General features: G+C 38.6%; 2 protein-coding genes across 2 annotated transcripts in view; one reads left to right on the forward strand and one right to left on the reverse strand.

The window, feature by feature from the left end:
• LOC124262724 (double-stranded RNA-specific editase 1-like) overlaps positions 1 to 13,278 on the reverse strand; it is a 211,872-nt gene extending 198,594 nt beyond the window's left edge. Inside the window, 2 exon segments of the mRNA XM_046697264.1 lie at positions 4,407 to 4,724; positions 13,144 to 13,278. Coding sequence (XP_046553220.1) covers positions 4,407 to 4,724; positions 13,144 to 13,195 — 370 coding nt within the window. The 5' untranslated portion in view covers positions 13,196 to 13,278.
• A 2,555-nt stretch (positions 13,279 to 15,833) lies between these two features.
• Positions 15,834 to 23,655, forward strand: LOC124262659 (heme transporter hrg1-B-like). Its single transcript, XM_046697161.1, has 3 exons — positions 15,834 to 15,985; positions 17,488 to 17,655; positions 18,613 to 23,655. The coding sequence occupies exons 1-3, from the start codon at positions 15,847 to 15,849 to the stop codon at positions 18,789 to 18,791; spliced, it is 486 nt and encodes a 161-aa protein (XP_046553117.1). The 5' UTR covers positions 15,834 to 15,846; the 3' UTR covers positions 18,792 to 23,655.
• The last annotated feature ends 622 nt before the right edge of the window (positions 23,656 to 24,277 follow it).

Consider the following 24,277-nt stretch of genomic DNA (forward strand, 5'->3'; position numbering starts at 1 on the left):
TACCCTACAGCTTCCTTCTGAATACACGACGACCCTACAGCTTCCTTCTGAACACAAGACTACCCTACAGCTTCCTTCTGAACACAAGACTACCCTACAGCTCCCTTCTGAACACAAGACTACCCTACAGCTTCCTTCTGAACACAAGACTACCCCCATCAGCTCCCTTCTGAACACAAGACTACCCTACAGCTTCCTTCTGAACACAAGACTACCCTACAGCTCCCTTCTGAACACAAGACTACCCTACAGCTTCCTTCTGAACACAAGACTCACCCTACAGCTTCCTTCTGAACACAAGACTACCCTACAGCTTCCTTCTGAACACAAGACTACCCTACAGCTTCCTTCTGGACACAAGACTACCCTACAGCTTCCTTCTGGACACAAGACTACCCTACAGCTTCCTTCTGAATACACGACGACCCTACAGCTTCCTTCTGAACACAAGACTACCCTACAGCTTCCTTCTGGACACAAGACTCACCCTACAGCTTCCTTCTGGACACAAGACTACCCTACAGCTCCCTTCTGAACACAAGACTACCCTACAGCTCCCTTCTGAACACAAGACTACCCTACAGCTTCCTTCTGAACACAAGACTACCCTACAGCTTCCTTCTGAATACACGACGACCCTACAGCTTCCTTCTGAATACACGACGACCCTACAGCTTCCTTCTGGACACAAGAGTACCCTACAGCTTCCTTCTGAACACACGACTACCCTACAGCTTCCTTCTGAACACACGGCGACCCTACAGCTTCCTTCTGGACACAAGACTACCCTACAGCTTCCTTCTGAATACAAGACTACCCTACAGCTTCCTTCTGAACACACGACTACCCTACAGCTTCCTTCTGAACACAAGACTACCCTACAGCTTCCTTCTGAACACAAGACTACCCTACAGCTTCCTTCTGAACACAAGACTACCCTACAGCTTCCTTCTGAACACAAGACTACCCCCATCAGCTCCCTTCTGAACACAAGACTACCCTACAGCTTCCTTCTGAACACAAGACTACCCTACAGCTCCCCCTTCTGAACACAAGACTACCCTACAGCTTCCTTCTCTGAACACAAGACTACCCTACAGCTCCCTTCTGAACACAAGACTACCCTACAGCTTCCCTTCTGAACACAAGACTACCCCCATCAGCTTCCTTCTGAACACAAGACTACCCTACAGCTTCCCTTCTGAACACAAGACTACCCTACAGCTTCCTTCTGAACACAAGACTACCCTACAGCTTCCTTCTGAACACAAGACTACCCTACAGCTTCCTTCTGAACACAAGATCACCCTACAGCTTCCTTCTGAACACAAGACTACTACCCCTACAGCTTCCTTCTGAACACAAGACTACCCTACAGCTTCCTTCTGAACACAAGACTACCCTACAGCTCCCTTCTGAACACAAGACTACCCTACAGCTCCCTTCTGAACACAAGACTACCCTACAGCTTCCTTCTGAACACAAGACTACCCTACAGCTTCCTTCTGAACACAAGACTACCCCAATCAGCTCGCTTCTGAACACAAAGCTACCCTACAGCTTCCTTCTGGACACAAGACTACCCTACAGCTCCCTTCTGAACACAAGACTACCCTACAGCTCCCTTCTGAACACAAGACTACCCTACAGCTCCCTTCTGAACACAAGACTACCCTACAGCTTCCTTCTGAACACAAGACTACCCTACAGCTTCCTTCTGAACACAAGACTACCCTACAGCTTCCTTCTGAACAAACGACTACCCTACAGCTACCTTCTGAACACAAGACTACCCTACAGCTCCCTTCTGAACACAAGACTACCCTACAGCTCCCTTCTGAACACAAGACTACCCTACAGCTCACTTCTGAACACAAGGCTACCCCCCCATCAGCTCGCTTCTGAACAAAAGGCTACCCTACAGCTCCCTTCTGAACACAAGGCTACCCCCCCATCAGCTCGCTTCTGAACACTACCCTACAGCTTCCTTCTGAACACAAGCCCCCATCAGCTCGCTTGAACACAACACTACCCTACAGCTCCCTTCTGAACACAAGGCCACCCCCCATCAGCTCGCTTCTGAACACAACACTACCCTACAGCTCCCTTCTGAACACAAGGCTACCCCCCATCAGCTCGCTTCTGAACACAAGGCTACCCTACAGCTTCCTTCTGAACACAAGGCTACCCCCCATCAGCTTCCTTCTGAACACAACGCTACCCCATCAGCTTCCTTCTGAACACATGGCTACCCCATCAGCTTCCTTCTGAACACAAGGCTACCATTACAGCTTTCTTCAGAACACAAGCCTGCCCTACTGCATGCGTCTGAACATAAGGCTACCCTAGTGCTTATTTCACAAGGAGGGACACCAAGATTGGGCCTACATGGGGAGTCCAAGAAAGAGCTTGTGGCACGTGTGAACACTCACCAACAGGCAAACACACGACCAATGTACCATTGTAATTCAACAAATGTATTCTTGACATTTATCACTGACACCACCATGTTGAAGGTGTATATAACTGCCTTGTCACAGTAGTGTGTTTAAGTTCCAACATTTGAACCAAGTATGTTGACTACCACAGAACCTTACACTTAAAATGATAGTCTGCTCATTTATCATCCCACAATCTATAAGCAAACTTCTAATGGTAAATCAAAGTGTCATACTTATATTTCCAGACACAAATCCTACATTTCCAAGTAATGACATTAAATCAATATGACAAAATCAATACAATCGTAAGACTTGCATAAATATTATTCATGCAAAATCAGCTTGTTGCAGATAACACCAGAAGCTTAAGATAACAGAACTATTAAACAAAGGTCAAGTGGAAGTGTTCACAGAATCATTCAACACATCAATTAATCAATGTGTTAGAAGTGGAATAGGTTTCAGCTGAGTCGGTCACACCATATCTCCACCAGATGATAAGATGTGATGAATTATCTCCCTTGTTCCTCATAATCCAAGAGTTTATGATCAACAGGAAATGGTGACTGATAAACTCCTATATCATCGACCACACTGATGTATAGGGGACAAACATGCCTTCACAAGATACACACTGGACGTTTGATGATACAAGGGTGCTAGAAATGCAGTATGCTACATGGGATTTGAAACAGTAGTGTGAAGAATATCTTCCATCTGCTTTTGGATAACCAACTTATAAACATGAGCCAATCAATGTCCATATCTCCTAGACTTGATCAGTGGTGATATATCCCATAACAAAATGCTGATTTGTTATTATTTTCCAGCATCATGTTTCCAGGTTGTAAACAGTAATAAGTTGCTTGTTCGATGTAAAGTAGTAATTTTGTGGTCACACTATGATTCTTATAAAGAATGGCCAGTATCCTAATCTGTATATCTGCAAATCTGTATATCTGTACTACCATGCACCGCCAGTTCGAACACCCTTAACATTAACAAGAAACTCACAAAATCAGAATAGGTGTGCCAACATTACTGACCAACATAATGATCTGAAATTGCATTCATGTAAAATTTAGGAATGAAGTAACTAATAGGCAAATATTCAATAAGTTTCCAATCCAAGATTACTGGCCAGATTACTGTAGTTTCTCAGTCACGCCATAACTGATAACCTTCAGTCATATGATATAATCGGGTGGTATGGATACCTTACCGAACAGGAATTGTTGGCAGACTAAGATGCCATTTCTAGTAATTTCACTTTATAAATGATGAAGATGAATAAATATCAAGATTAATCAGTCAAGTTTTATGTCTGATGAAGATATTCCAGTCTGTATCAAACACGTTTGAGTCTACACAAGCCCATTAAGACTTTCTGCATTAATTTCAGTGGAGTTTAGGAGTCATCATATGGACTGTTATTAGTAATGCTTCAGAGCCTGAGCCGTAATTTTAGCACACTCACACTATCGACTAGCGGCTGGTCATGTAATATTCTAACAGCTGTCAACTGGGCAGTTTAACTGGATGCTCCTGGCTCAATGTTGTGTTCAGAAAACCACAAAGCTAGGACATGCCACCGTCTCTTTCTAAACATACAGTGTTCTGCTGGAGTTGCATGAACCATCTCCTTATAGGGGAGATAACTCCGGAATGAGCAGGTGTTAACACTTGAAAGGAAATTCAGGTTTTGTGTCAGCTTTAACAATGCAGTGACACAAGATACATATTCACCACTACGGTGAACCCCACAAGCATGGTGCTGACAAATCTGAGACAACAAGAACCTTTAATTTGAAACCACAACCAGAGGATCTTGGTATGTCTAAGGGAAGCAACTCTTCCTGTTTAGCCGGGGAACTGTTCACATAGACACACATACGGGTAAACATGACAGACCATGCTTCAAGTGACATGACTGTAAAAACAAGGGGAGATAACTCTGGCACCTACCTTCATCTGGAACGTAGAGAATGTTGTAGATCTCTTTCAGGGCCTTCTCAGCTGCATCTTGCTTGGCCGTCTTCTTGGTCAGTCCTGATCCGATGAAATTCTTGTCAGCAACGCTCAGTGTCATCTCGAAGATCCTGAGAAGATTGTCTCCCTTTTCCGCTGTCAGTTGGTACACAGCATCTCTTCTCATCTCATTCAACAGCATGACAGGATGTTTGTTTGAAATCATCAGCTTTGGCTCAGGGCCTGATGTATTTCTGCACTGTTCTATCAGGGCATTAATAGCAGCTCTCTGGTCTTCTCCTTGGGGCTGTTGATCTGTAGAAACGGAAGACATTCGTAATCCTTGAACTGTATCACCGCCATCTTGATGAATTTTTCATTGGGGATCATAAAACTTTACACCATTTCACAAAGATATAAAAAAATATATTATTCCTTCACAGAAAATCATATAATTTAAACCTCCAAATGTTTGACTCATTCAAAATACAACACTTAAACTACTAAACCAATAGGTCACCTGGTTTCATCGACATTTTTCACAAAACAATGTGCACTTGTTTGCCTTAGCATTCATATATTCCAAAACCCATAAGATGACAACTGTTTAAACAATAATAGCTTGAAATTCCTACACCAAATAACAAACTTCCTGAAAGAATTAGAAACAGGAAATCAAATTATTAGTATCAGTTACATTAAGGGCACTGAATCACCAACTGTATTCACAGGAAAACAAGGGATGGGAGAGTTGTCGAGATCAACAACATGTCGGGCACGGTATACACAAGATATTTCATGGTCAGTGTCTAAGTACACTCATGGAATGCTTCTACACAGAAATATTTAACATCCAATTTTCAACATTCAGAAACTGTACCATAATATTATGAAATTAACATCAGTTCAAAATCTGATACATGGTTTATGGGGTAATTTTCAGATTGTTTAGCAACAGCGGTGACTAATTTGTTTTTTTTGCCAGAGTTACATATATGTGATTGAACCTCAAGAAAGCAATGATCAATATAGATCAGGGTAGGTGTGGCTTGTCACTATAACAACTAATCTGAAAATGTTTTTATTTGTTCTTTAATGACTCCCAGAATTACTCCAGCAGCCTGTAAATAATCAAGTTTGGACCAGACAATCCTCGGATCAATAGTGTGAGCAGCTATCCACACTGTCGGTGAGTTTAATTACTCATGTACACATACTTTCATCAACAGTGTTTGAGTAAGCTGCATTCAGCAATATTCCTGCAGCATCATGGTGGGTGACACCACAGATGAGCCTCATACAAGCTGTGACAAAAATTCAGGCATTTGCATGACAAGTGAACATTGAACCTTTTGGCCACTTCACTTACACAGCCAATCAAGCCTGCAGCAAAGCCGCACAATTTTAACCTGTCCAGCGATGGCAACTGGGCTATGATAATCGTAAACAGTAAGTTTAGATTAATGTCGCTTTGAACAGTACTACAAAGTACCAAAGTGACAGGAACCTATGGCATGGTGATGTCAAACCCAAAATCTAATCAGGATGATTCTGGAGTTTCAATCCACAATGGTTTCTGGCCACCTAAGGGACATAACTCCAAACAGCGAACTGCAGCACCTGCCATGAGGTGAGGTGAAATTGGGTTTAACGTCGTGCTTTAGAATATTTCGCTCATATGACGACGTGCATGCGTGTGCATGTGTACGTGCGGCTGCTTGTACTAGCCCAGACTGAAGCTGCTTTTATAGTGCTAGCCCACTGAGACACATTATACTGACTCCGAGCCGACCAATCCTTGTTGTACCCATTAATGCCGAGCGTCTTTTGGCATGACGCAGTCGGGGATCAAACCTGCGACCTTCTGCTCTCCGGGCGGAAGCTCTAACCACTACACCACGGAGGCGGTTACACCTGCCATGAGTACATATGAGCAAATTCATTTAGCGGTCTTGTATTTTCCTTTGAACATGAATTATTTTCTCTGATACCAGCATAAACACACAACATGATATTTTGTTCCTGATGCTCAACATCCAGCAGCCCTGTAAAACATAAGTTGGTTCTTACATTCCGGAAGTGAGTGTTTACTTATGTGGGATATTATTTACTGAGCATATATTAATATTTACATTTGAAACCTTCCACATAAACTACACATGATATTATCTGTCTCACATTGGAAATATTTTGCTGTCTGTACAAGGTTCAGTTGGTAAGTATAAGAAACTCCTTTCTCAAAATAATCATCTCCATCTACACAATTTGGATTGAAGTTAACATCGCGTTCCAGTTACTCCTATAATACAATGCATTAAGTGTTTCCATTTGTTGACTGATCTGAAGAGAGTCAATAAATTCATAAACGCCATGTCTGAACATTTACAGAAATGTCTGCTACTACATACATTGGCAAGTTAACACTTTGTGAGTGAGTGAGTCATGTGTGGCTCATCAGAAAGTCTTAAGGGATGCAGGTGCTTGTCGCTAACCACTCTGGTCTCACCAAACTTGGGTATGTTGTCGACAAACTAAGAATCATAATCCAAGATAATCCACGATTCAATCAAAACATCACCAATAAATACATACAGAATTACACAAGTTCATCCTGTTGTTACACTATGTTGGAAATAAACATGTTCATTGGAATTAAGTTTGTAATCAAATTTATTCATGTTAGTTATAATTTTATTCAATAATGTTTACATTAAAACCAAGTTTACCCTGACTCTACTGTTGAATCAAAATATGAATCATGGTACATGTTGACTGCTTCATGTATATGTAAATGTCTCCTTCATTCAAAGGGGCCGTGGGGTAGCCTAGTGGACAAAGCGTTCGCTTTTCATGCCGAAAACCCGGGTTCGATTCCCCACATGGGTACAATGTGTGAAGCCAGTTTCTGGTGTCCCCAACTGTGATATTGCTAAAAGCGGCGTAAAACCATACTCACTCACTTATTCTTTATTCAAAAAGTTTGGACTACTTAGGTTTTACTGTGTAGTGGGATTCAAACACATGATTCAAGACATCCTGATTTCATCTGCAGGAGACTGCCTGACGGTCTGATAGTCATAAGCAGCCATGTTTGTGGTACATGCTACATGAGAATATTGTGTTACATGACCTGTTTTATGTCATATAACATTCTAATTTAACAGACGGACCGTTGTTGTGCCCTAATGTTTAAAATATTATTTGTCATGTGATTGTGATCGACCCCTGGCTTGCCTGGCCCTGACATGATACCTACAACTACTGGAACTATTCATTCATGGCTGACATCAATATATTAGTGACAAGTTGAAACACTGATATCGAACATCAAGGCTACACTGCATGATAAAAACAAACAATACATTGAAATACTAGTGTTAATCATTAGCTGTTTTTATCTATAAGAAAATATGTTGAAATATCTGGGCATCTAATTAATATGTTTCTACTCCACTTTCAGCAACAATCCCAGTATGAGGGTAGTGTACACCAGAAATAGTCTTATTGCAGATATATGGGGAATGAAACCCCTGGGTTTGGTGTGTCAAACTAACACCTTAACCACTGGGCTTCCACTGCCTCTGTACCAAATTACATCAAGTACCAACTCTCTGACATTACAAGAGAAATAGATATTTCACAAGATATTAATTTTAATGATTGTTGCAAAAAAAACTATACCAAATTGTAAAAAGAAGTAATTCCATGATAATTCCAAATTGTAAAATTCGAGAGGTTTTGATAAAAAAAATCAAGCATTTTACACAGCTTAAAAATTTCAAAAATATTCAATTACACTTCAATTAATGAAAAAGCACCGTGATTATGAACTATTGTACTTATTTTTTTTAAGGTTCTTTAAATCAATTCATCAGTCTAAGTTTTCATCAATAACTAGCCAACAAATATGACAACCCTCATGGAACACCTGATATCGTGAAATAAACTCCTGGCAAATATCACAAATATAGAACCCTGGCAAACATTTGCATTAAAAGAAATCATTTCAACTTAATCTTCTCGTGCAGTTTGATCATTCCATGACCCTACTTTTCCACATGTTCTAATCTACTAAAACAAAGTATGATCCACAGAAGTGCCCTCTTCCCTCAGATCTCCGTGTTTCAGCCTCTGTTCCTCCCAGCCATGAAACCGCCAGAGATCTGAACGAAGCTGCACCAACTGTTTCTACAAGTCTTGACTTCTGCTGAGCAGGTCACAAACACTGTTACCCAAATGGACTTGAAATGCTATCTCAATGCAAATGGCTGCACTTAACAAGTGAATGAGTTTCCATCGAATATCTCAACCAATCTAGCTTGCCATTTACATTGAGACGTGATTGGACATTTGCTGTGATTAAACATGATAGAGTCGAGAGGATCGGGTTCATTATACTGATAAAAATTAAGTTGACAGATGGGATTATTTCAAGATCTAAGGACAATCAGGAGGAAGTGTGGGTTAGCATTAATTACAAGTGAATGGAGAGAGTAACTTACCTGGAACTTGTAACTCAACACTGCCATAATGTTTTTAGGTGTTTTCTGTCTATTTTGAGGGTACAAAGTAGTAATTCCTTAATTCTTATCAATTTTAATTAAGATACAATAAAACTCATGGGATGTCCTCTCCATGTTAACCAGAATAAGACTTCAAATACTTATAATTATCATCAGATTCTACATAAATGCTAGTTCTATCCTAAGATGTGATTGATATTGGCTCTATGCCAAGACTGCATTGATACTGGTACAATGACTGTGACTAGCCTCGTCCTTAGACTGTGCACTGATACTGGCTCTATCATTAGACTGTGCACTGATACTGGCTCTATCATTAGACTGTGCACTGATACTGGCTCTATCATTAGACTGTGCACTGATACTGGCTCTATCATTAGACTGTGCACTGATACTGGCTCTATCATTAGACTGTGCACTGATACTGGCTCTATCATTAGACTGTGCACTGATACTGGCTCTATCATTAGACTGTGCACTGATACTGGCTCTATCATTAGACTGTGCACTGATACTGGCTCTATCATTAGACTGTGAACTGATACTGGCTCTATCATTAGAATGCTCTATCATTCTGCACTGATACTGGCTCTATCATTAGACTGTACTGATACTGGCTCTATCATTAGAATGTGCACTGATACTGATACTATCATTATCAATACTGATACTGTGCTCTATCATTAGAATGTGCACTGATACTGGCTCTATCATTAGAATGTGCACTGATACTGGATCAATGTTAGAAATATGCACTAATACTGGCTCTATGTTAGAACTGTGCACTGATACTGGCTCTATGTTAGAACTGTGCACTAATACTGGCTTTATTCTTAGACAGCACTGTCTGATTTACGGAGGACAGAAAATACACTGGCCCTCTGGCTCCCCTTCCCATGTAATCACACCATAACTTGTTTTATACCACCCACTTTCCACAATCCCACCACACAGGAGATAACTTGACTAACAATCCCGAGCTGTTTACCCTAGTCACTTTGAAGTCCATTTGATCTAACAAAGATTTGTGAAAACATATGGGACAGTATTTCACATCAGAATATTGGTGCACATAATTTAACCTAGTGATGCATCATGGGTAACAAAGCGTTGAACGGTAACTTCCTTACCCACAATGCATTACTGGGCTGGGTTATACACAACAACACTACATGATGCCAACACTGTTGAAGCACACCAATTCTGGCCAACAGAATTCAACTTAATGTTCAAAATGGCAAACTGCAATTTCTTTTCAATTTCCTGTCCTTGTCACCCAAAAAAGACATCTCAAGTCAGCTGAAATGCTCAATTGGCTGAGAAAAACAGCGGTCTCGTTGAACGTGCAATCTGCTGTTGATGCCAAAACAGTGAAATCAGATCTTACCAAGTCATATACATATGACACTTTCAGCCTCCAGGCTTTTTAAATATGATTTCCCTTGCGTAGCCATGGCCAGAACCTTTCACACAGATAAATGACAGAAATAATTATTCATCATATTCAACAAAAGCAGAGAACATCCAGTTATCGTGACTATGTTATGTAAAGTTCAAGTTAATGTAAATTAACAGACAGAGATGACAATGATGGCGTCTCGGGATCCAGACATTCTATGAAAGTAAGCATTAAGTTACGGGGTCCTCATCATTGCCCAAGTGTTTAAAGTACAAAATTAAAGCGGTTCACATATTCCAATACTGTAGAAACAATTCTCAAGGACCCTAGGACCTGTAACTCTGGGCCCCGTTCCTCAAAGCGATGGTAGAGCTACGACAGTCGTAAGTCTATGTTAAAGTATGGGAGTTATGATTATCTTAGCGCTACGATCGCTTTGAGGAACGGGGCCCTGACCAAAGCCTGGGATGAGGAAACAGCTCTGCTGCAGTCTGACACTTTGGGCAACACATCAGAGGCTGATTCTTGTACACATTCAGACAGTCTATCATGTCAGCTGACCTTAGGAAGGCCTTTATGTGCATGATGCAAGCATGAAATTCAGCATTATAAAAACATAGAGACAAGTTTGAGATTACCAACAAGAATGTTTTACACACATACAGAGAACTGATGGCTTGTAAATCTACAGAACAGTAAGACATTGTCATCCCTGAACACTAGTGAAAACTCAAGTAATAAAACAATTTCAATTTAATCTCACACAACATGTTCACAATAAATAAAAAAAAGATATGTTCAAGGGAGATTTGAATTCAGTTATTAGTCAAAGGGAGATAATCCTTTGTTTCAACATCTTAATAACAGAATGATCTTTTCAAAAGTGTTAACAGAGTTGATGTGTGAGTAGTTTCATGTTACTTTTAACACTGTCACAACCATTTGGCAGGGGAAATTAATTACAGGTTCACAAAATGTGAGGGAATCAAACCTGTATCTCCACAAACCAATCATTTCACTACCGTAACAATTGTTTGATGGGTTGTATGTTTGTTTATTGTTTAACACTGCACTCAGCAATATTCCATCTGATACACAGCTGCCTGTTAATAATATAATCTGGACCAGACAATCCAGTGATTGACTTTGTGAACAAAGATCAACAGAAGATATTAAATATTGGCAACATTCATGGGTTCTTACACATATATCAAGACTGTGGCTGTGATTCCTTTATCAATTGTTTAACATCAAACAAAGCAATATTCCAGCTAAGTCTGTGGTGTGTTTGGATGCGATGGCATGCAACCAAGGCTGATCATCCAATCAGAGAGTCAACTCTTAGCACAAGCACAGGTTGCAATAAATATCTGGAAGTTTTACGGCTAAGTCTCACGGCTGTGAACACCCAGAGACTGATAGATACGTTGGTAAACTTGATGATCAGATTAAGTCATTTCAATAACAAACACAATAATTTGTCTCACAGGACAGGGTACAAAGAGCAATATTGGTTTGATGGAAGCCAGGAGTGGTGAGGCTTGCACAGGCACTTGTATGATACCATCCTGGGCCTCTATAAGATGATTTTTTCTGTTCAGAATAGAGTGAAACAGTGGACATTCACATGTACCCCTCAACAGGGAGCATTACTCTATTTTTTCAACAATTCTGCTTACATTGAAAGGAAGAAAGAAATAGTGTCTTCACAACAGCAATTTCACTGTTCCAAATGTTCAAAAGAACCATTATTTTCATCATTTTTAGGCATATATATATAAAAAATCACAGAGGAATTTACAATAATGAATTTGGTGCATATGTCAGCAACAAAAACTTAATTATTCATCAATGTACGTGCCAATGATAGATTAATTTGCTGAAGAATTAACTTGTTCAAGACAGGATATGACTTAGGGTCAGTTTTAGGAGTCAGTCATTCTATTATAAAGAGTATATAAGAGTATATATAAAATCATCAATACATTTGATTTCATTGAAGTTGGAAGATGTTGATCATCAGATTATAAATTGTAAGGGCTATATTATGAAACAAAACATTGATTATTAGCCTCAATAGCTCAGTTCTGTTAAACTAACACTAGAAAGCTAATGACAATTTTATAAACAACAATTTTTACCATTATTCCAAAATGATATATATATGGTGTAGCAGACATAGTGTCCTTCACTTTGTGTATGTAAGAATGTGTATCCTTGATGTGGATCTCACTTCAACATGTACTTAATGACATATAGTATATCAGTATTATAATCATGGTCAGTGTTGATAGTGGTATCACATGAAACACTGATGTTTATCAATGAAATGTCTTAAACTGTACTGAACTAACCTACATGCAATATCATGTCAGCTTGAAAATGTCTTGGTTGAAAACATTTACTGAATCTTCTGATTTGGGTCAGATTTTCTGAGGACGCGTTGCTTATGTATGTAAGGTATTTCTAAAATAAACTTAGGTTATCTTGTGCTTCTCACTTTTACATACAATGTCCAATAATTCAATAAACTAAAACAGATTAAGCAGCCTCTCTGATCTTCTATAGTTCTTTCCTACTGATGTCAATAAACACGGAGATGTTAAACACTGAACCAATACTAATCAAGCGTCTTGGAATCCGATGAAAACAAATATTGTGCCTACAAATATCATTCATTCCTGTTTAGGCTTCGATCATGTAAAATGGAATATTGATGAGTGAATGTAAGACCATGGAATGGCTAGTGTGTCTGACACTGTCTGTCCCTCAACTCCCTGAACAAATAACAACGGTCTACATGAAAACAAACCTCCGGTGCCCCCATAAGTAAGTGAAGATTCTCCTCGTTCGATGCTGTCCATTGTAACGAGATAATGGAAAAAACAGAAATAGAAACTTGGAATGACTTATTCCGGCGGTGCTTCAAACTAGCGGAAGTACAACGTGCGGCTCAATATTCTACTATCTTGACAACTTTCTCCAGGAGTTGAACCGTAGGAGCACTGCAACTGGTCTCCCCTGAATAAAGACGCTATAAATACATTTTTGCTAAAAAGATAAAAATGTGGCCGATTATGCATTTAACTAATGTTATGTAAATTCTGTTTTGCTGATCAGATGTTTAAACAAGCTCCAGATCTGAGTATTGGTCCATCTCCCTACAATCAAGATAAGCATTGATGCCGATCTGGTAAACAAACACACTATTTTTTTTATCTCGCGAACCCGACGATAACACATTGGTAGTTTCTATTCACAACGGGCGTTTGTTATGGCACCATTAGTCTCTCTTTGGCACTAGACCGTTTTCACCTTATCTCCGCCAAGATCAGTAGTGTTTTGACACAATTTTTAGATACGGTCTGTAACTTTCGAGGGTACAGTGAGTGAGTATGGTTTTACTCCGCTTGTAGCAATATTCCAGCAATATCACGGCGGGGAACACCAGGAATGGGCTTCACACATTGTACCCATGCTGGGAATCGAACACGGGTCTTCGGCGTGACGAGCGAACGCTTTTACCACTTGGCTACCCCACCGCCCCCCGAGGGTACAATATGTCCTATATTCTACTAGAAACAAGTTGTAAGTTGGGTGTTGCAACTCACACTGGTAACTATGATAGAATCTTGCCGTTCGTGGGCTCCCTTTGAGTACTATATAAATACTCCTTTGGTTTGGGAAAAGCAAACTAAATACAAGGCCCCAAGAATCACCTTTCTAAGGAGTATTGTAATTGTTACCTGACGATTTCACGATTCGTCGATGCATGGCGAGTTCACACAGGTCTGAAAACACGATATGTGATCAATCTTCCCATTTACTGATTCGTGTCAAAACTGGAATGTCTAAAGGCGTTTTACCATAATCTGTTGTGATGTATATCCTACTCAGTCACGAAAAACCCGTGAAGATCCGGGTTAGAATTGATCTCCAGTAACCCATGCTTGTCGTAAGAGGCGACTAACAGGATCGGGTGGTCAGGCTCGCTGACTTGGTTGACACTTGTTATCGTAACCCAATTGCGTAGATCGATGTTCATGCTGCTGATCACTGGATTGGCTGGTCCAGACTCCATTATTTACAGACCGCCGCCATATAGCTGGAATACGAGCTATTGTAGTTCGTATTGCTGAATGCGGCGTAAAACTAAACTCACTCAATCAATCACGAAAACACAAACGGTTATTCCGATTTCTAATCACAACAAACACATCCATGGTTAATTTCCTTGATTAACCAATCAAGTATGACCCCTAAATTAACCACTCATGTGTGATACCTTCCTTGACACGCCAAGCTTGTGCAGTACGTGTGTTTTGAAGACAACCAAACATGCGCGTTGCATGAATTAACTAGATTAATCAATCATGCGTGATGCCCAATTCAATCAGCCATGTACGTTAATTACCAAGGGTAACTAATCATGCAAAGTTAGGTTATTAGTATTTAGTATGATGTAGACAAAGGCTGAGTGTTTACACCTCAGCATGTTAGCTGGATATCACATTCGTCGCTGTCCAGCGAGGACATAGTAGCTGCACCTCCTTACTTCCAGTGTGGCATGGACAGTGCTTACTCCCCCGTGAGATGGAATTTTGGGAAATAAAAGAGAGAAAAAAGGCAAATTATGGTTGTTTATTATATATAGTTTATTCTTTCAACATCCTTCCCGGCAGCATTAAAGCATAATTGTGTATATTGAACTTTCACATGGGCTACAAACGTGACCCTATATACGTTCCTAAGCGTAATCTATTCCATGTAGAAGTAAATATAGAACATGTCCTGCGTGTTCGGTTGATGGTACTGTTGTACGGCTTTCAGACCAACATGATTTGCCATTGAGAAAAACATACAAATATTTAGATTATTCCAGAACATGAACATTAACACAAAATAGACTTTAGAAATATGTATTTCATTGCTAATATATCTGTTGAGAGAGCACTATAAGCAATATGTTGGTTGATTACATGTCAGCAATATTCCGACGTGGTTCACCAAATTGGGTTTCACATACTTTGGGGATCGAAACCTGAACTACAACATGAGAAGCCTACGCTTTAAAATACCCCATGACACGTGTCCCGCCACAATATGTTCACAGAAACACCCACTGCCAACAGAATAAAGGCAATACAGGTTTTACGTGTTGACATAGATTAAATAATAACGACATCAGTATCGGAACTGCATGCAAAACGTCTGTTTTACTATAACCAGAGACCATGTAATAGATAACCAGTAAATTGTAGTTACGTGCCCTTGGAGGGTTTAATTCTTTTGTACTCTGGTTGTAAATAATGTTGTGAGAAACTATATGAAATTCAATATGTTATGTGAACCAAAACCTATGCATCAGTTAGATCAAGTAGTAACATGTTGGTATGACACTTTACAAGGACGTGCATTTAAAGTATATATAACCTTTTCGAGTTCATTTCGGGAAAGAAAGTATTCTGTAAGAGTTGCTAGGTAAATAGTACATTATAACTTCACATTCTCCAACATGGCCGCCCCCAGCGAATGTGGAATCAAAGCAAGATTTAGTTTTAGTATTATTGGAATTTTAATCGGTGTATCCATATTTCTCACATTTGGACTCCACTACAAGAACTGGAACGTGGCATTGTGGGGTTTGCTATCAGGTATGTTGGTTGTCATCCCGTCAGCATTTCGTTACATATTTTGAACTCGGTCAGTGTATACATGTCAACAAATGTATTTCGCAATATGCTCTAACCTCTGTTCATTGTTGTAACTAATTACTCTGTTGGACTAATAATTATTTAAACGTCATGCGTGACCCTATCGATTGCTTTGGTAAATTAACGATGAGTTATTATGATGTTGAAAATATGACCCTCCTGAAAAGCAATGTCATCTTGTTTACTTTACACTGAATACCCTGAATATTTTAAAAGTGCAGTTGACATATTTAGGAGGCATATGTAGTTAGATGGTGTTTTGTCACTTGATATATCTATAAAAAATCCAGTCAAACAGATTGCTAGAAGTGTTGTTTTTTGTTTTGTTTGTTTTTTACACCTACAAAACGTGACACGCCTAATTCTATCCAGGGCATCCTTGCCTAAACCTTATTCCTCAAGTAGAAACAATTAAGTGTACTCTATGAAAACATGTATAGGAAAACAGCCTTTCAAGAGCAATTTTATCACATTTTCAAGATAATTTAATGTGAATATATTGAGTTGTTAATGTTGTTTTATTAAAGGTCACATGCAACGTAAAACACAACTTTGCAGATTCTGATACCTTTAGGTATGATCTTACCGAAACAAATAATCAAAAATGCAAATTTAACTTATAAAGTTGAAAAATAATGAGATGAAAAAACCCACGCAAAATCGGAGTTCAAACGATTCACTAATTTTCCCCCAGTGCTTGGGGAAAAAGTGGTTTCAACAGCTGGGCTGGGCTGCGCTGCGCTCATAGCACATGCACAGTGAAATAGTTTCGCGCAGCTTGGAAGCGGATTGTCCGGTGAATACTCGGTGAAGGCTTTGGTGTGAGCTATTTTGCTAATGTTTTGTTGATATTTCACAGGTGCGAGCTTTTTATATGTTATGACAGTAGATTACTGATTAAACTGTTTATATAATTTCATTTGTCTATTTCACCACACGTTTTTCTTACCGAGTGGCTTTCTCAGTTCGATACTTAAAAGCAATGTCATTATTTAGCGTTGACAGAATTTCTAACTGTGATATAGATATGTCGTTGTCACAGACAAAACTCAATGTCTGTTTTATTGACACCTATGTTATTGTATTGTGTATCATGATAATCACTTCAATTATTACAGTAATTACATTGCAAATGATACCTTAGCTCAGGTAGTAGCAAACTCAGTGATAACTTATTGTTACTTGATTGGAATTTGTACAAAAAAGTATTTGGACTTTTTTTGCTTCCCTGTAGACAGGCGCTTATAAATTTTGTTGCGTTCATTGTCAATTTTTGTGAGTATAGGAGGCAGAAATTCACGTCCTGTAAATCCCTGTTATTGTTATTATTATCATTATGAAACGTGTTACTTTGAGCTTTCCTCCCACACTGAGTTGAGATGACAGACTATTGACTTACTGTTGAAAACAGCCAGCTCACTGACATGTTCTTCTGCCTCCAGGTGTTGGAGCGTCCCTGGCTCTGTTCGTCCACATCCAGTACACCAGGAAGGTATGGCAGACATTTCCATACAGACTGAAGTACTGGATGTTGTGCGGATGCTTCATCCAGCTGGCTGGGGTCTGTGGCTTTGTGGCCTATATCACACTGGCTGTCACCATGGGCCAGGGTAAGGAAGGTTTTACTTATTATGCTTATATGAGGAATTATCCTTGTCCATCTTATAGTTACAAGGTGGAATGTAAGGCATGGGGATCTTGTTGGGGAAGATTGTTTCTGAGATCACCGGGGCACTTGACCCGTAGAAAGTATTAGTATTTGTTGCATTGTTTAATTCATTTATTTATTGATTCAGTTACAGATTTCTATGACCTTCATACAGAATATATCCGTTAACGTTCACAGTTGGTAGGGAGGGAAATCATCCCTTCATAAGAAACAAAAATATGAATAACCAAATTTGGTCTTCATCTTTCCTTGGCACCCTATTTTTGAGAAAGAAAAAAAAATTCACTCAAAAGATGATCGTCCTAACTTCCCAGTTACCCTGTTGGATGCAGACTGTATGTGCTAAACTTAGACACCTTCTGCCATTAGTTATCGTACAGTATCAAATACTAAGGTCTGATTTCAATGAAATTGGTGAGTATTATTCTTCTCCAGAAATATTTTAGTGTGAAAAACAAGGTTCATAAAAAAAGGATTCTTTGATATTGTACCTTTACTGTTTGTTTCCACTCAGGAGGAGAACTGTTGGCAGAAAGGCAGTATTTGAGACTAAATAAGGCTTTAAATTATCAAGTTTATGAGAAGCTCATAATGTTGTTTTGTTCATATTGCTTAACCTAGAAACCTCAAAATCTGTAAACAATATGTATATGTGTCCCTGTTCTGACATCCAGATCTGATTAAGGGGCGGTGGGGTAGCTAAGTGGTTAAAGTGTTTGCTCACCATGACAATGACCCGGGTTCAATTCCCAACATGGGAACAATGTGTGAAGCCCATATCTGGCTTCCCTGCCATGCTATTGCTGGAAATGTGCTGAAAGGGGCATAAAACTAAACTCACTCACTCACTCACATCCTGTTGGTGTCATCATAAAGATTGGTTTGTTCGTATGTCCAGGTCTGATTGTGTGGGGCAATGGCTACTATCTGACATCAGTGTGGTGCTTCATGACGTGGAAATGGGGGTTCCTACTCTTCTACTTCTCCCGGTCATATAAACGATTGTATGGCGACATCTACACCATCCTCCCTCAAGATCCCAAAGACAACATCCATGGCTACTACTCGGACAATTGAACCAAGGGCCACAACTCTTCTACGTTACCAAAACATGCTCAAGCTGCCCTTTTTACAACACAATGAAGTGGAAACAGATTCAGATCAGTTATTCTCATATCAATGGCTGTCATATGTTTTTATTAGTTCTTGCCATAGATATTTAAATTTGTCTACTTTTATATCTTTTGATAATATTTGATTCACATCTTTACTTTTTTGCTGATACAATGTTTTAAGTCTCAAATAATCTATAGATTTTGTATTGTCTTGTTTGCCATCTAAACTAGATATTAGTACTTTGCCTTTTGCTTATTTTCATAAAGATCACTAAAAGTCAAGAGAGTGTTCAAATCATTGACTGTACAACATTTACTTTACATGTTGTTAGTTTCATGAGGGATAGTTTAGACATCCGAGATTGAGTTTTATTGTGATGATATAATGTCTTCCATTTAATGTTATGATGTGAGACTATTGAGATAGGTGAATGAAAGAAAGCGGAAGAAGTTCTATAATTTATGAATACAGCTTTGTTTCCTCTGTATGTATTTGATTTGTAACCCTAACACATGTACAGTGTACGAGTGACGGGATCGGGTGGTCAGGCTCGCTGACTTGGTTCATGCATGTCATCGTATCACAACTGCGCATATCGATGCTCATGATGTTCATCACTGGATTGTCTGGTCCAGACTCAATTATTATTATAGCCCACTGTCACATATCTGGAATATTGCGGAGTGTGGTGCAAAACAACAAATAAACAAACAAAACAAACAGGAGCCCTCATATTCCAAACAAACGCGGCCTGGAATGCCCACATGTAGGGCTGTTACAACCAACTCGTGTATTTGGAAAATCAATTCATGAATTCAGTTTGTTATTCATGATTATTAGAATCAAATATTTATTAATTTTGTCGGAAAAATGTATTTTACTTGAATTTGTCTCTTATTTATCCAAGCAAGATAGGCAAAATGGAGGATATCAAAACCAGCCAGGATAATAGTATATATTTATTGTGACAGTAATGTGCTCACTGATCACTGTCGTGAAAGATTTAACACTTTCACCATGATCAAAACATGTCAGATGGTATATTATGTTATTATTTCACTGAATGTTATAGTGTAAACATCAACTGGTGATGAGGTATGGTATTCGGGAGAAATATACATATTGTTTACCCTATATTCTGTGATATGTATAGTATTAGCCTCATAGTAGAGTCGTTCCACTCAATCCGCATGTTGACAAAGGGACATTACTCTGTAACCACAATTCATTAACCTGGAAATGTATTAATCCAGAAGGGGATGGGTTTTCACTGTACATACTATGACATGTTCCATACAAATTCAACCACTGAGATAGGCCATCTTGCTAATTATCCCTGGAGTGTGACAGTTACGGTCAATCGAAAACCCTGCACAACTGTTTAACGCAAATATAATCAGAGCTTTCGCAGCATTGTCTTTTGGACAACAAGGGTTTCTTGTAATCATTTTTCCTGTCAATTTTTACTGAATTGTGTTATCTTTTCAGTTTGAGACTGACCATTTGAATGATTGTTTTCATTTTATCAAAATTAATGTCCATGTGAACATTGTCTTGACTGAAAAAAACTTTTGGGAGTAATTCATCAGTTTATAGTGGGGTAAATATTTATATTTTTGTGATATCTTATCTTCAGCTCTCTCCCTCACTCACCCACCCAAAGCCCAATCACTCACTCACTCACTTGAGTGACTTTACACTTACAAGACTTGTACTTAACGTAAGAGGGAGTTGATGTTTGTGGCAGCAGACCTTTCCTTCTGTCACTCTTCTGTCTGTGACGTCACTAAGAGGCCCATGCCGACCTGGCAGCCATATTTTCAGGACTGTTGTTGATTCCTACGATAAAGTTCACCTATTCCCAAATGTTGTTAGTTGTTTTCACTTTCAGGTTGTGTTCAGTATTTCTACAGGCCAGGCCAATGTGTTGTTTGTTTTACAGAATTGCCCATAATTGGCATTCATGGGCACATGTTCCAATTTACTGGCCATTTGTTTGAATGTTTACTTAAACTTGTGTCTAAGTGTTGTTTTTCTTAATAAATCACGAACAAACAATGGCAACTTATACCTGGCTTATAGACACAAAAAATCTGTAAACCCTCCAAAACACATCTGGCCTTGGCTAACTGAAACATGTAATTGATGGTCATGTCATTCCGGGGTGTGAGCTTGACAAAGGCATAGGCATAATAGCACAATAGTTTTAGTTACAATTGTTATGTTTTGTTATAACATTGTCTTTCAATTTTCTCATGAGAACTATCTCATGTGAATGTTTTTTTACACTGATACTCTAGTTATGGTATCTGATGTAAGGTATCATTTTAGTGATATTGATGAAATTCAAGATGGCTGCATCCTTCAAGGTGTTATCCAGGGACAAAATCCTATTAATGATAAATTGAGTCAATAGCTCTATATATATTGCAAAGAGTATTTTCAAATTTTCTTTACTTTGTTTTATATCGTATATATGTTTGTGAGATATTTTGTTACCAACAAAGGAAGTTGCAGGAACACACCAAGATTGTGTTTGTTTCTAATTTACTGCCAATAGCATGGCCGCTACAGGAGCTACTTCATGTCCTCTTGCAATGTCGGGATTGCCGGTTCCTTGCAATGGAACTATGCCCCTGTGGTGAAACTAGAAAACAAAAGTGTAGAAGCTCTGACGTTTGGAAAATATAGAATGGGTGAAAAACATGACACGCTCCATGTCCATTGTTTTGATAGAATATGGAAGAAAATGGCATAATTATTGTGATGGGTTCAAACACACTAATGTATCGATGAATCACATCTACGTAATACACGGAACACCTACCTATGTAGCAATTCATTTTCTAATTCTATATTGTTTTACAAAATGTGATATTTACAAATTGTTTGATCAGCATTCTAGAAGCTCGCGAGTCAAAAATGATATTTACAGTTTCACAATTTTGCTACCTACTCACACAAGCCTTATTGCCTATGTTGGTATCTCTCACCTAAATATTATACATTATTTTGTTTGCTTCCATGAATGTAATACTTAAACTAAGGAATGTTTAGGCTTTGAATGCCACTCTTAATTTCTCTTCTCTTTAAATTCAATATTACCAGAATGTAGGATTTACTGAATAACATAAATAATAAGATGAAGAGCTGCAGCATTCTTTTGGTTTTATCATGTGAATGAATGAATGAATGAATGAATAAATGAATGAATGAATGAATTCACCGCTTGTGTAAAATGATGTAATCCTCTGCTAGCTTTCTAAAGGTGACATGTTATGGTATCAGTGTTTTCTTGTTTGTATTTTTAGAAACTTTTGCTCAGTGGTGTGCTTAAGTCTTTTGCTGATTGATACACATTTGCTTTGATGTGAGTCCCTAGTTATATATTTATTTTGTGTTCTATATGCTTTTACGTTATATTGGTTTCTTATTTAATATGACAAGTTTCTTTGAATTGCATTTCTAAATGTAAAAATGAAACAAACGTTGTTGATGGACAGACAGTTATTAATTTTCTGTCTAAAGAAGTGAGTAAAAGCAACCATGAAGAGGCATTTATCAAGTGAGCTGTTTGTTTGATCAGTGAAATTATGTGATCAATTTCTGAAATGAAGATATAATCAGAAATATTTATTTAATTGATTTATGATAATCAAATAATTTGTAAGCATGTGAATGAGGCATTCCTCCATCTGATGGCTGTGTTAATGTGTGTAGTAGATATTTTGCTATATTTTGCTTACTGCTTACATTGAGCTAATTCATAATTTTCAATTCTAGGTAGAACTGCAAAATGTTGAACACTTTGTAAGTTGTATGAAGTTGTATGTCTTAAGTGAATAATCTTAATACTGCATTGTCCTTTAATGTTAGCTGCAACAATTATTATCATTTTCATGTGGCAAGGAGTTGTCTCCCTTGCACCACACAGGTTAACTTGTGTTTTAAAGTAAATGTAAGTTATACCTCTGTGACCGAGTGAAATGGTGTTGTGATGTTCTGGCTGTTGTGACTGTAACTTGAAGGGACCAAATGGCTGATTGTCTGTATGACTGATATTCACTTACCATTTATTAATAGCCTAATATTAATGGCACCATTCATTTAATATTCAAGAGTGTGTGTTATATTTCTCTGTTGTAGTTTACAGTCAAAGGTGTGAAATGTTCTATGTTTTACTATGTGCTGTGATGAAGACTGTAAGATAAACTGTTATTCAAATTTGTGAAAACTGAGCTTGCTTTCCTCATTCCTTGAATGACAGAGAAAGTATTTATGTGACCAATCAGGAAGCAATTGTATCAGAGGAACATCATTTAATTATTTGCCCATGTTGTTTATTTGTACACAGATATATGCAATAGGTGTCTCACCGTGGGCTGTGTGTCTTCATTCCATATTCAACTGTTTGCAAAAGGTGGGATGCATTTTGTGATTTGATAATTTATGTTGAGTCACTTATGTTAAACCTGTATCACCTAACGAAGCAGTTATTGTGTTGACATTGTGATTGCGTTTAGTAAAACCCATCAGCTGTAAGTCTTCTGAGTGTTGAGGATGCACAAAGATGGTGGAGGATTCAACCTGGAAGAACATTCTGAGCTGATACTTCTTTGTGTTATTGCCAGACATACATTTTCAATGTTCATAACTCAGGCACATTTTAGCTATCATTACATCATTATTATCAGTTTGGAAACTTTGAGTTATGATATTTCTACAACACAGAGACAATGCCTGTGTCTTGCATGTGACACAGAAACAATGCCCCTGTCTTGCATGTGACACAGAGACAATGCCTGTGTCTTGCATGTGACACAGAGACAATGCCTCTGTTTGCATGCATGTGACACAGAGACAATGCATGTGACACTGTCAATGCCTTGCATGTGACACAGAGACAATGCCTCTGTCTTGACACAGATGTGACACAGACACAGACAATGCCTCTGTCTTGAATGTGTCTTGCATGTGACACAGAGACAATGACACCTGCCTGTCTTGCATGTGACACAGAGTACAATGTCCAGACAGCAGGGAAGGAAAGAGACAATGGCATCTGAGAGACAATGCCTCTGTGGATCAGACTCAGGCTATGAATAACACTCCACACAATGCAGAATTTTTCGGTGCCTCTCTTTTATGCTGTTAATGGCTGATCCATGTTCAGTTTGTTTTACGTATATAAATATATTTTCAGATGCATTTCTTAATTGACTGACAAATTGAAACCCATGTGACATTAAGTATGTCATCCTCATTTGTCAGGGGGATTATTGAGCCTCCATTCCAATAGCAATACAGATAGCCTGACCCACACATCACAAGGTTTTGCCACAGGAGTGCCATCACAATCTCCAAATTACCTTTTTTGCATAGTTTAGCTGAAGTCTACATTCAAAATAGATGCATCCTGTAAATGAGACCTCAATATTTATTTAAAA

The sequence above is a fragment of the Haliotis rubra genome, unplaced genomic scaffold, assembly GCF_003918875.1.
Source record: "Haliotis rubra isolate DU_JTF1 unplaced genomic scaffold, ASM391887v1 Scf85, whole genome shotgun sequence".
In the NCBI taxonomy this organism is placed as follows: Eukaryota; Metazoa; Mollusca; class Gastropoda; order Lepetellida; family Haliotidae; genus Haliotis; species Haliotis rubra.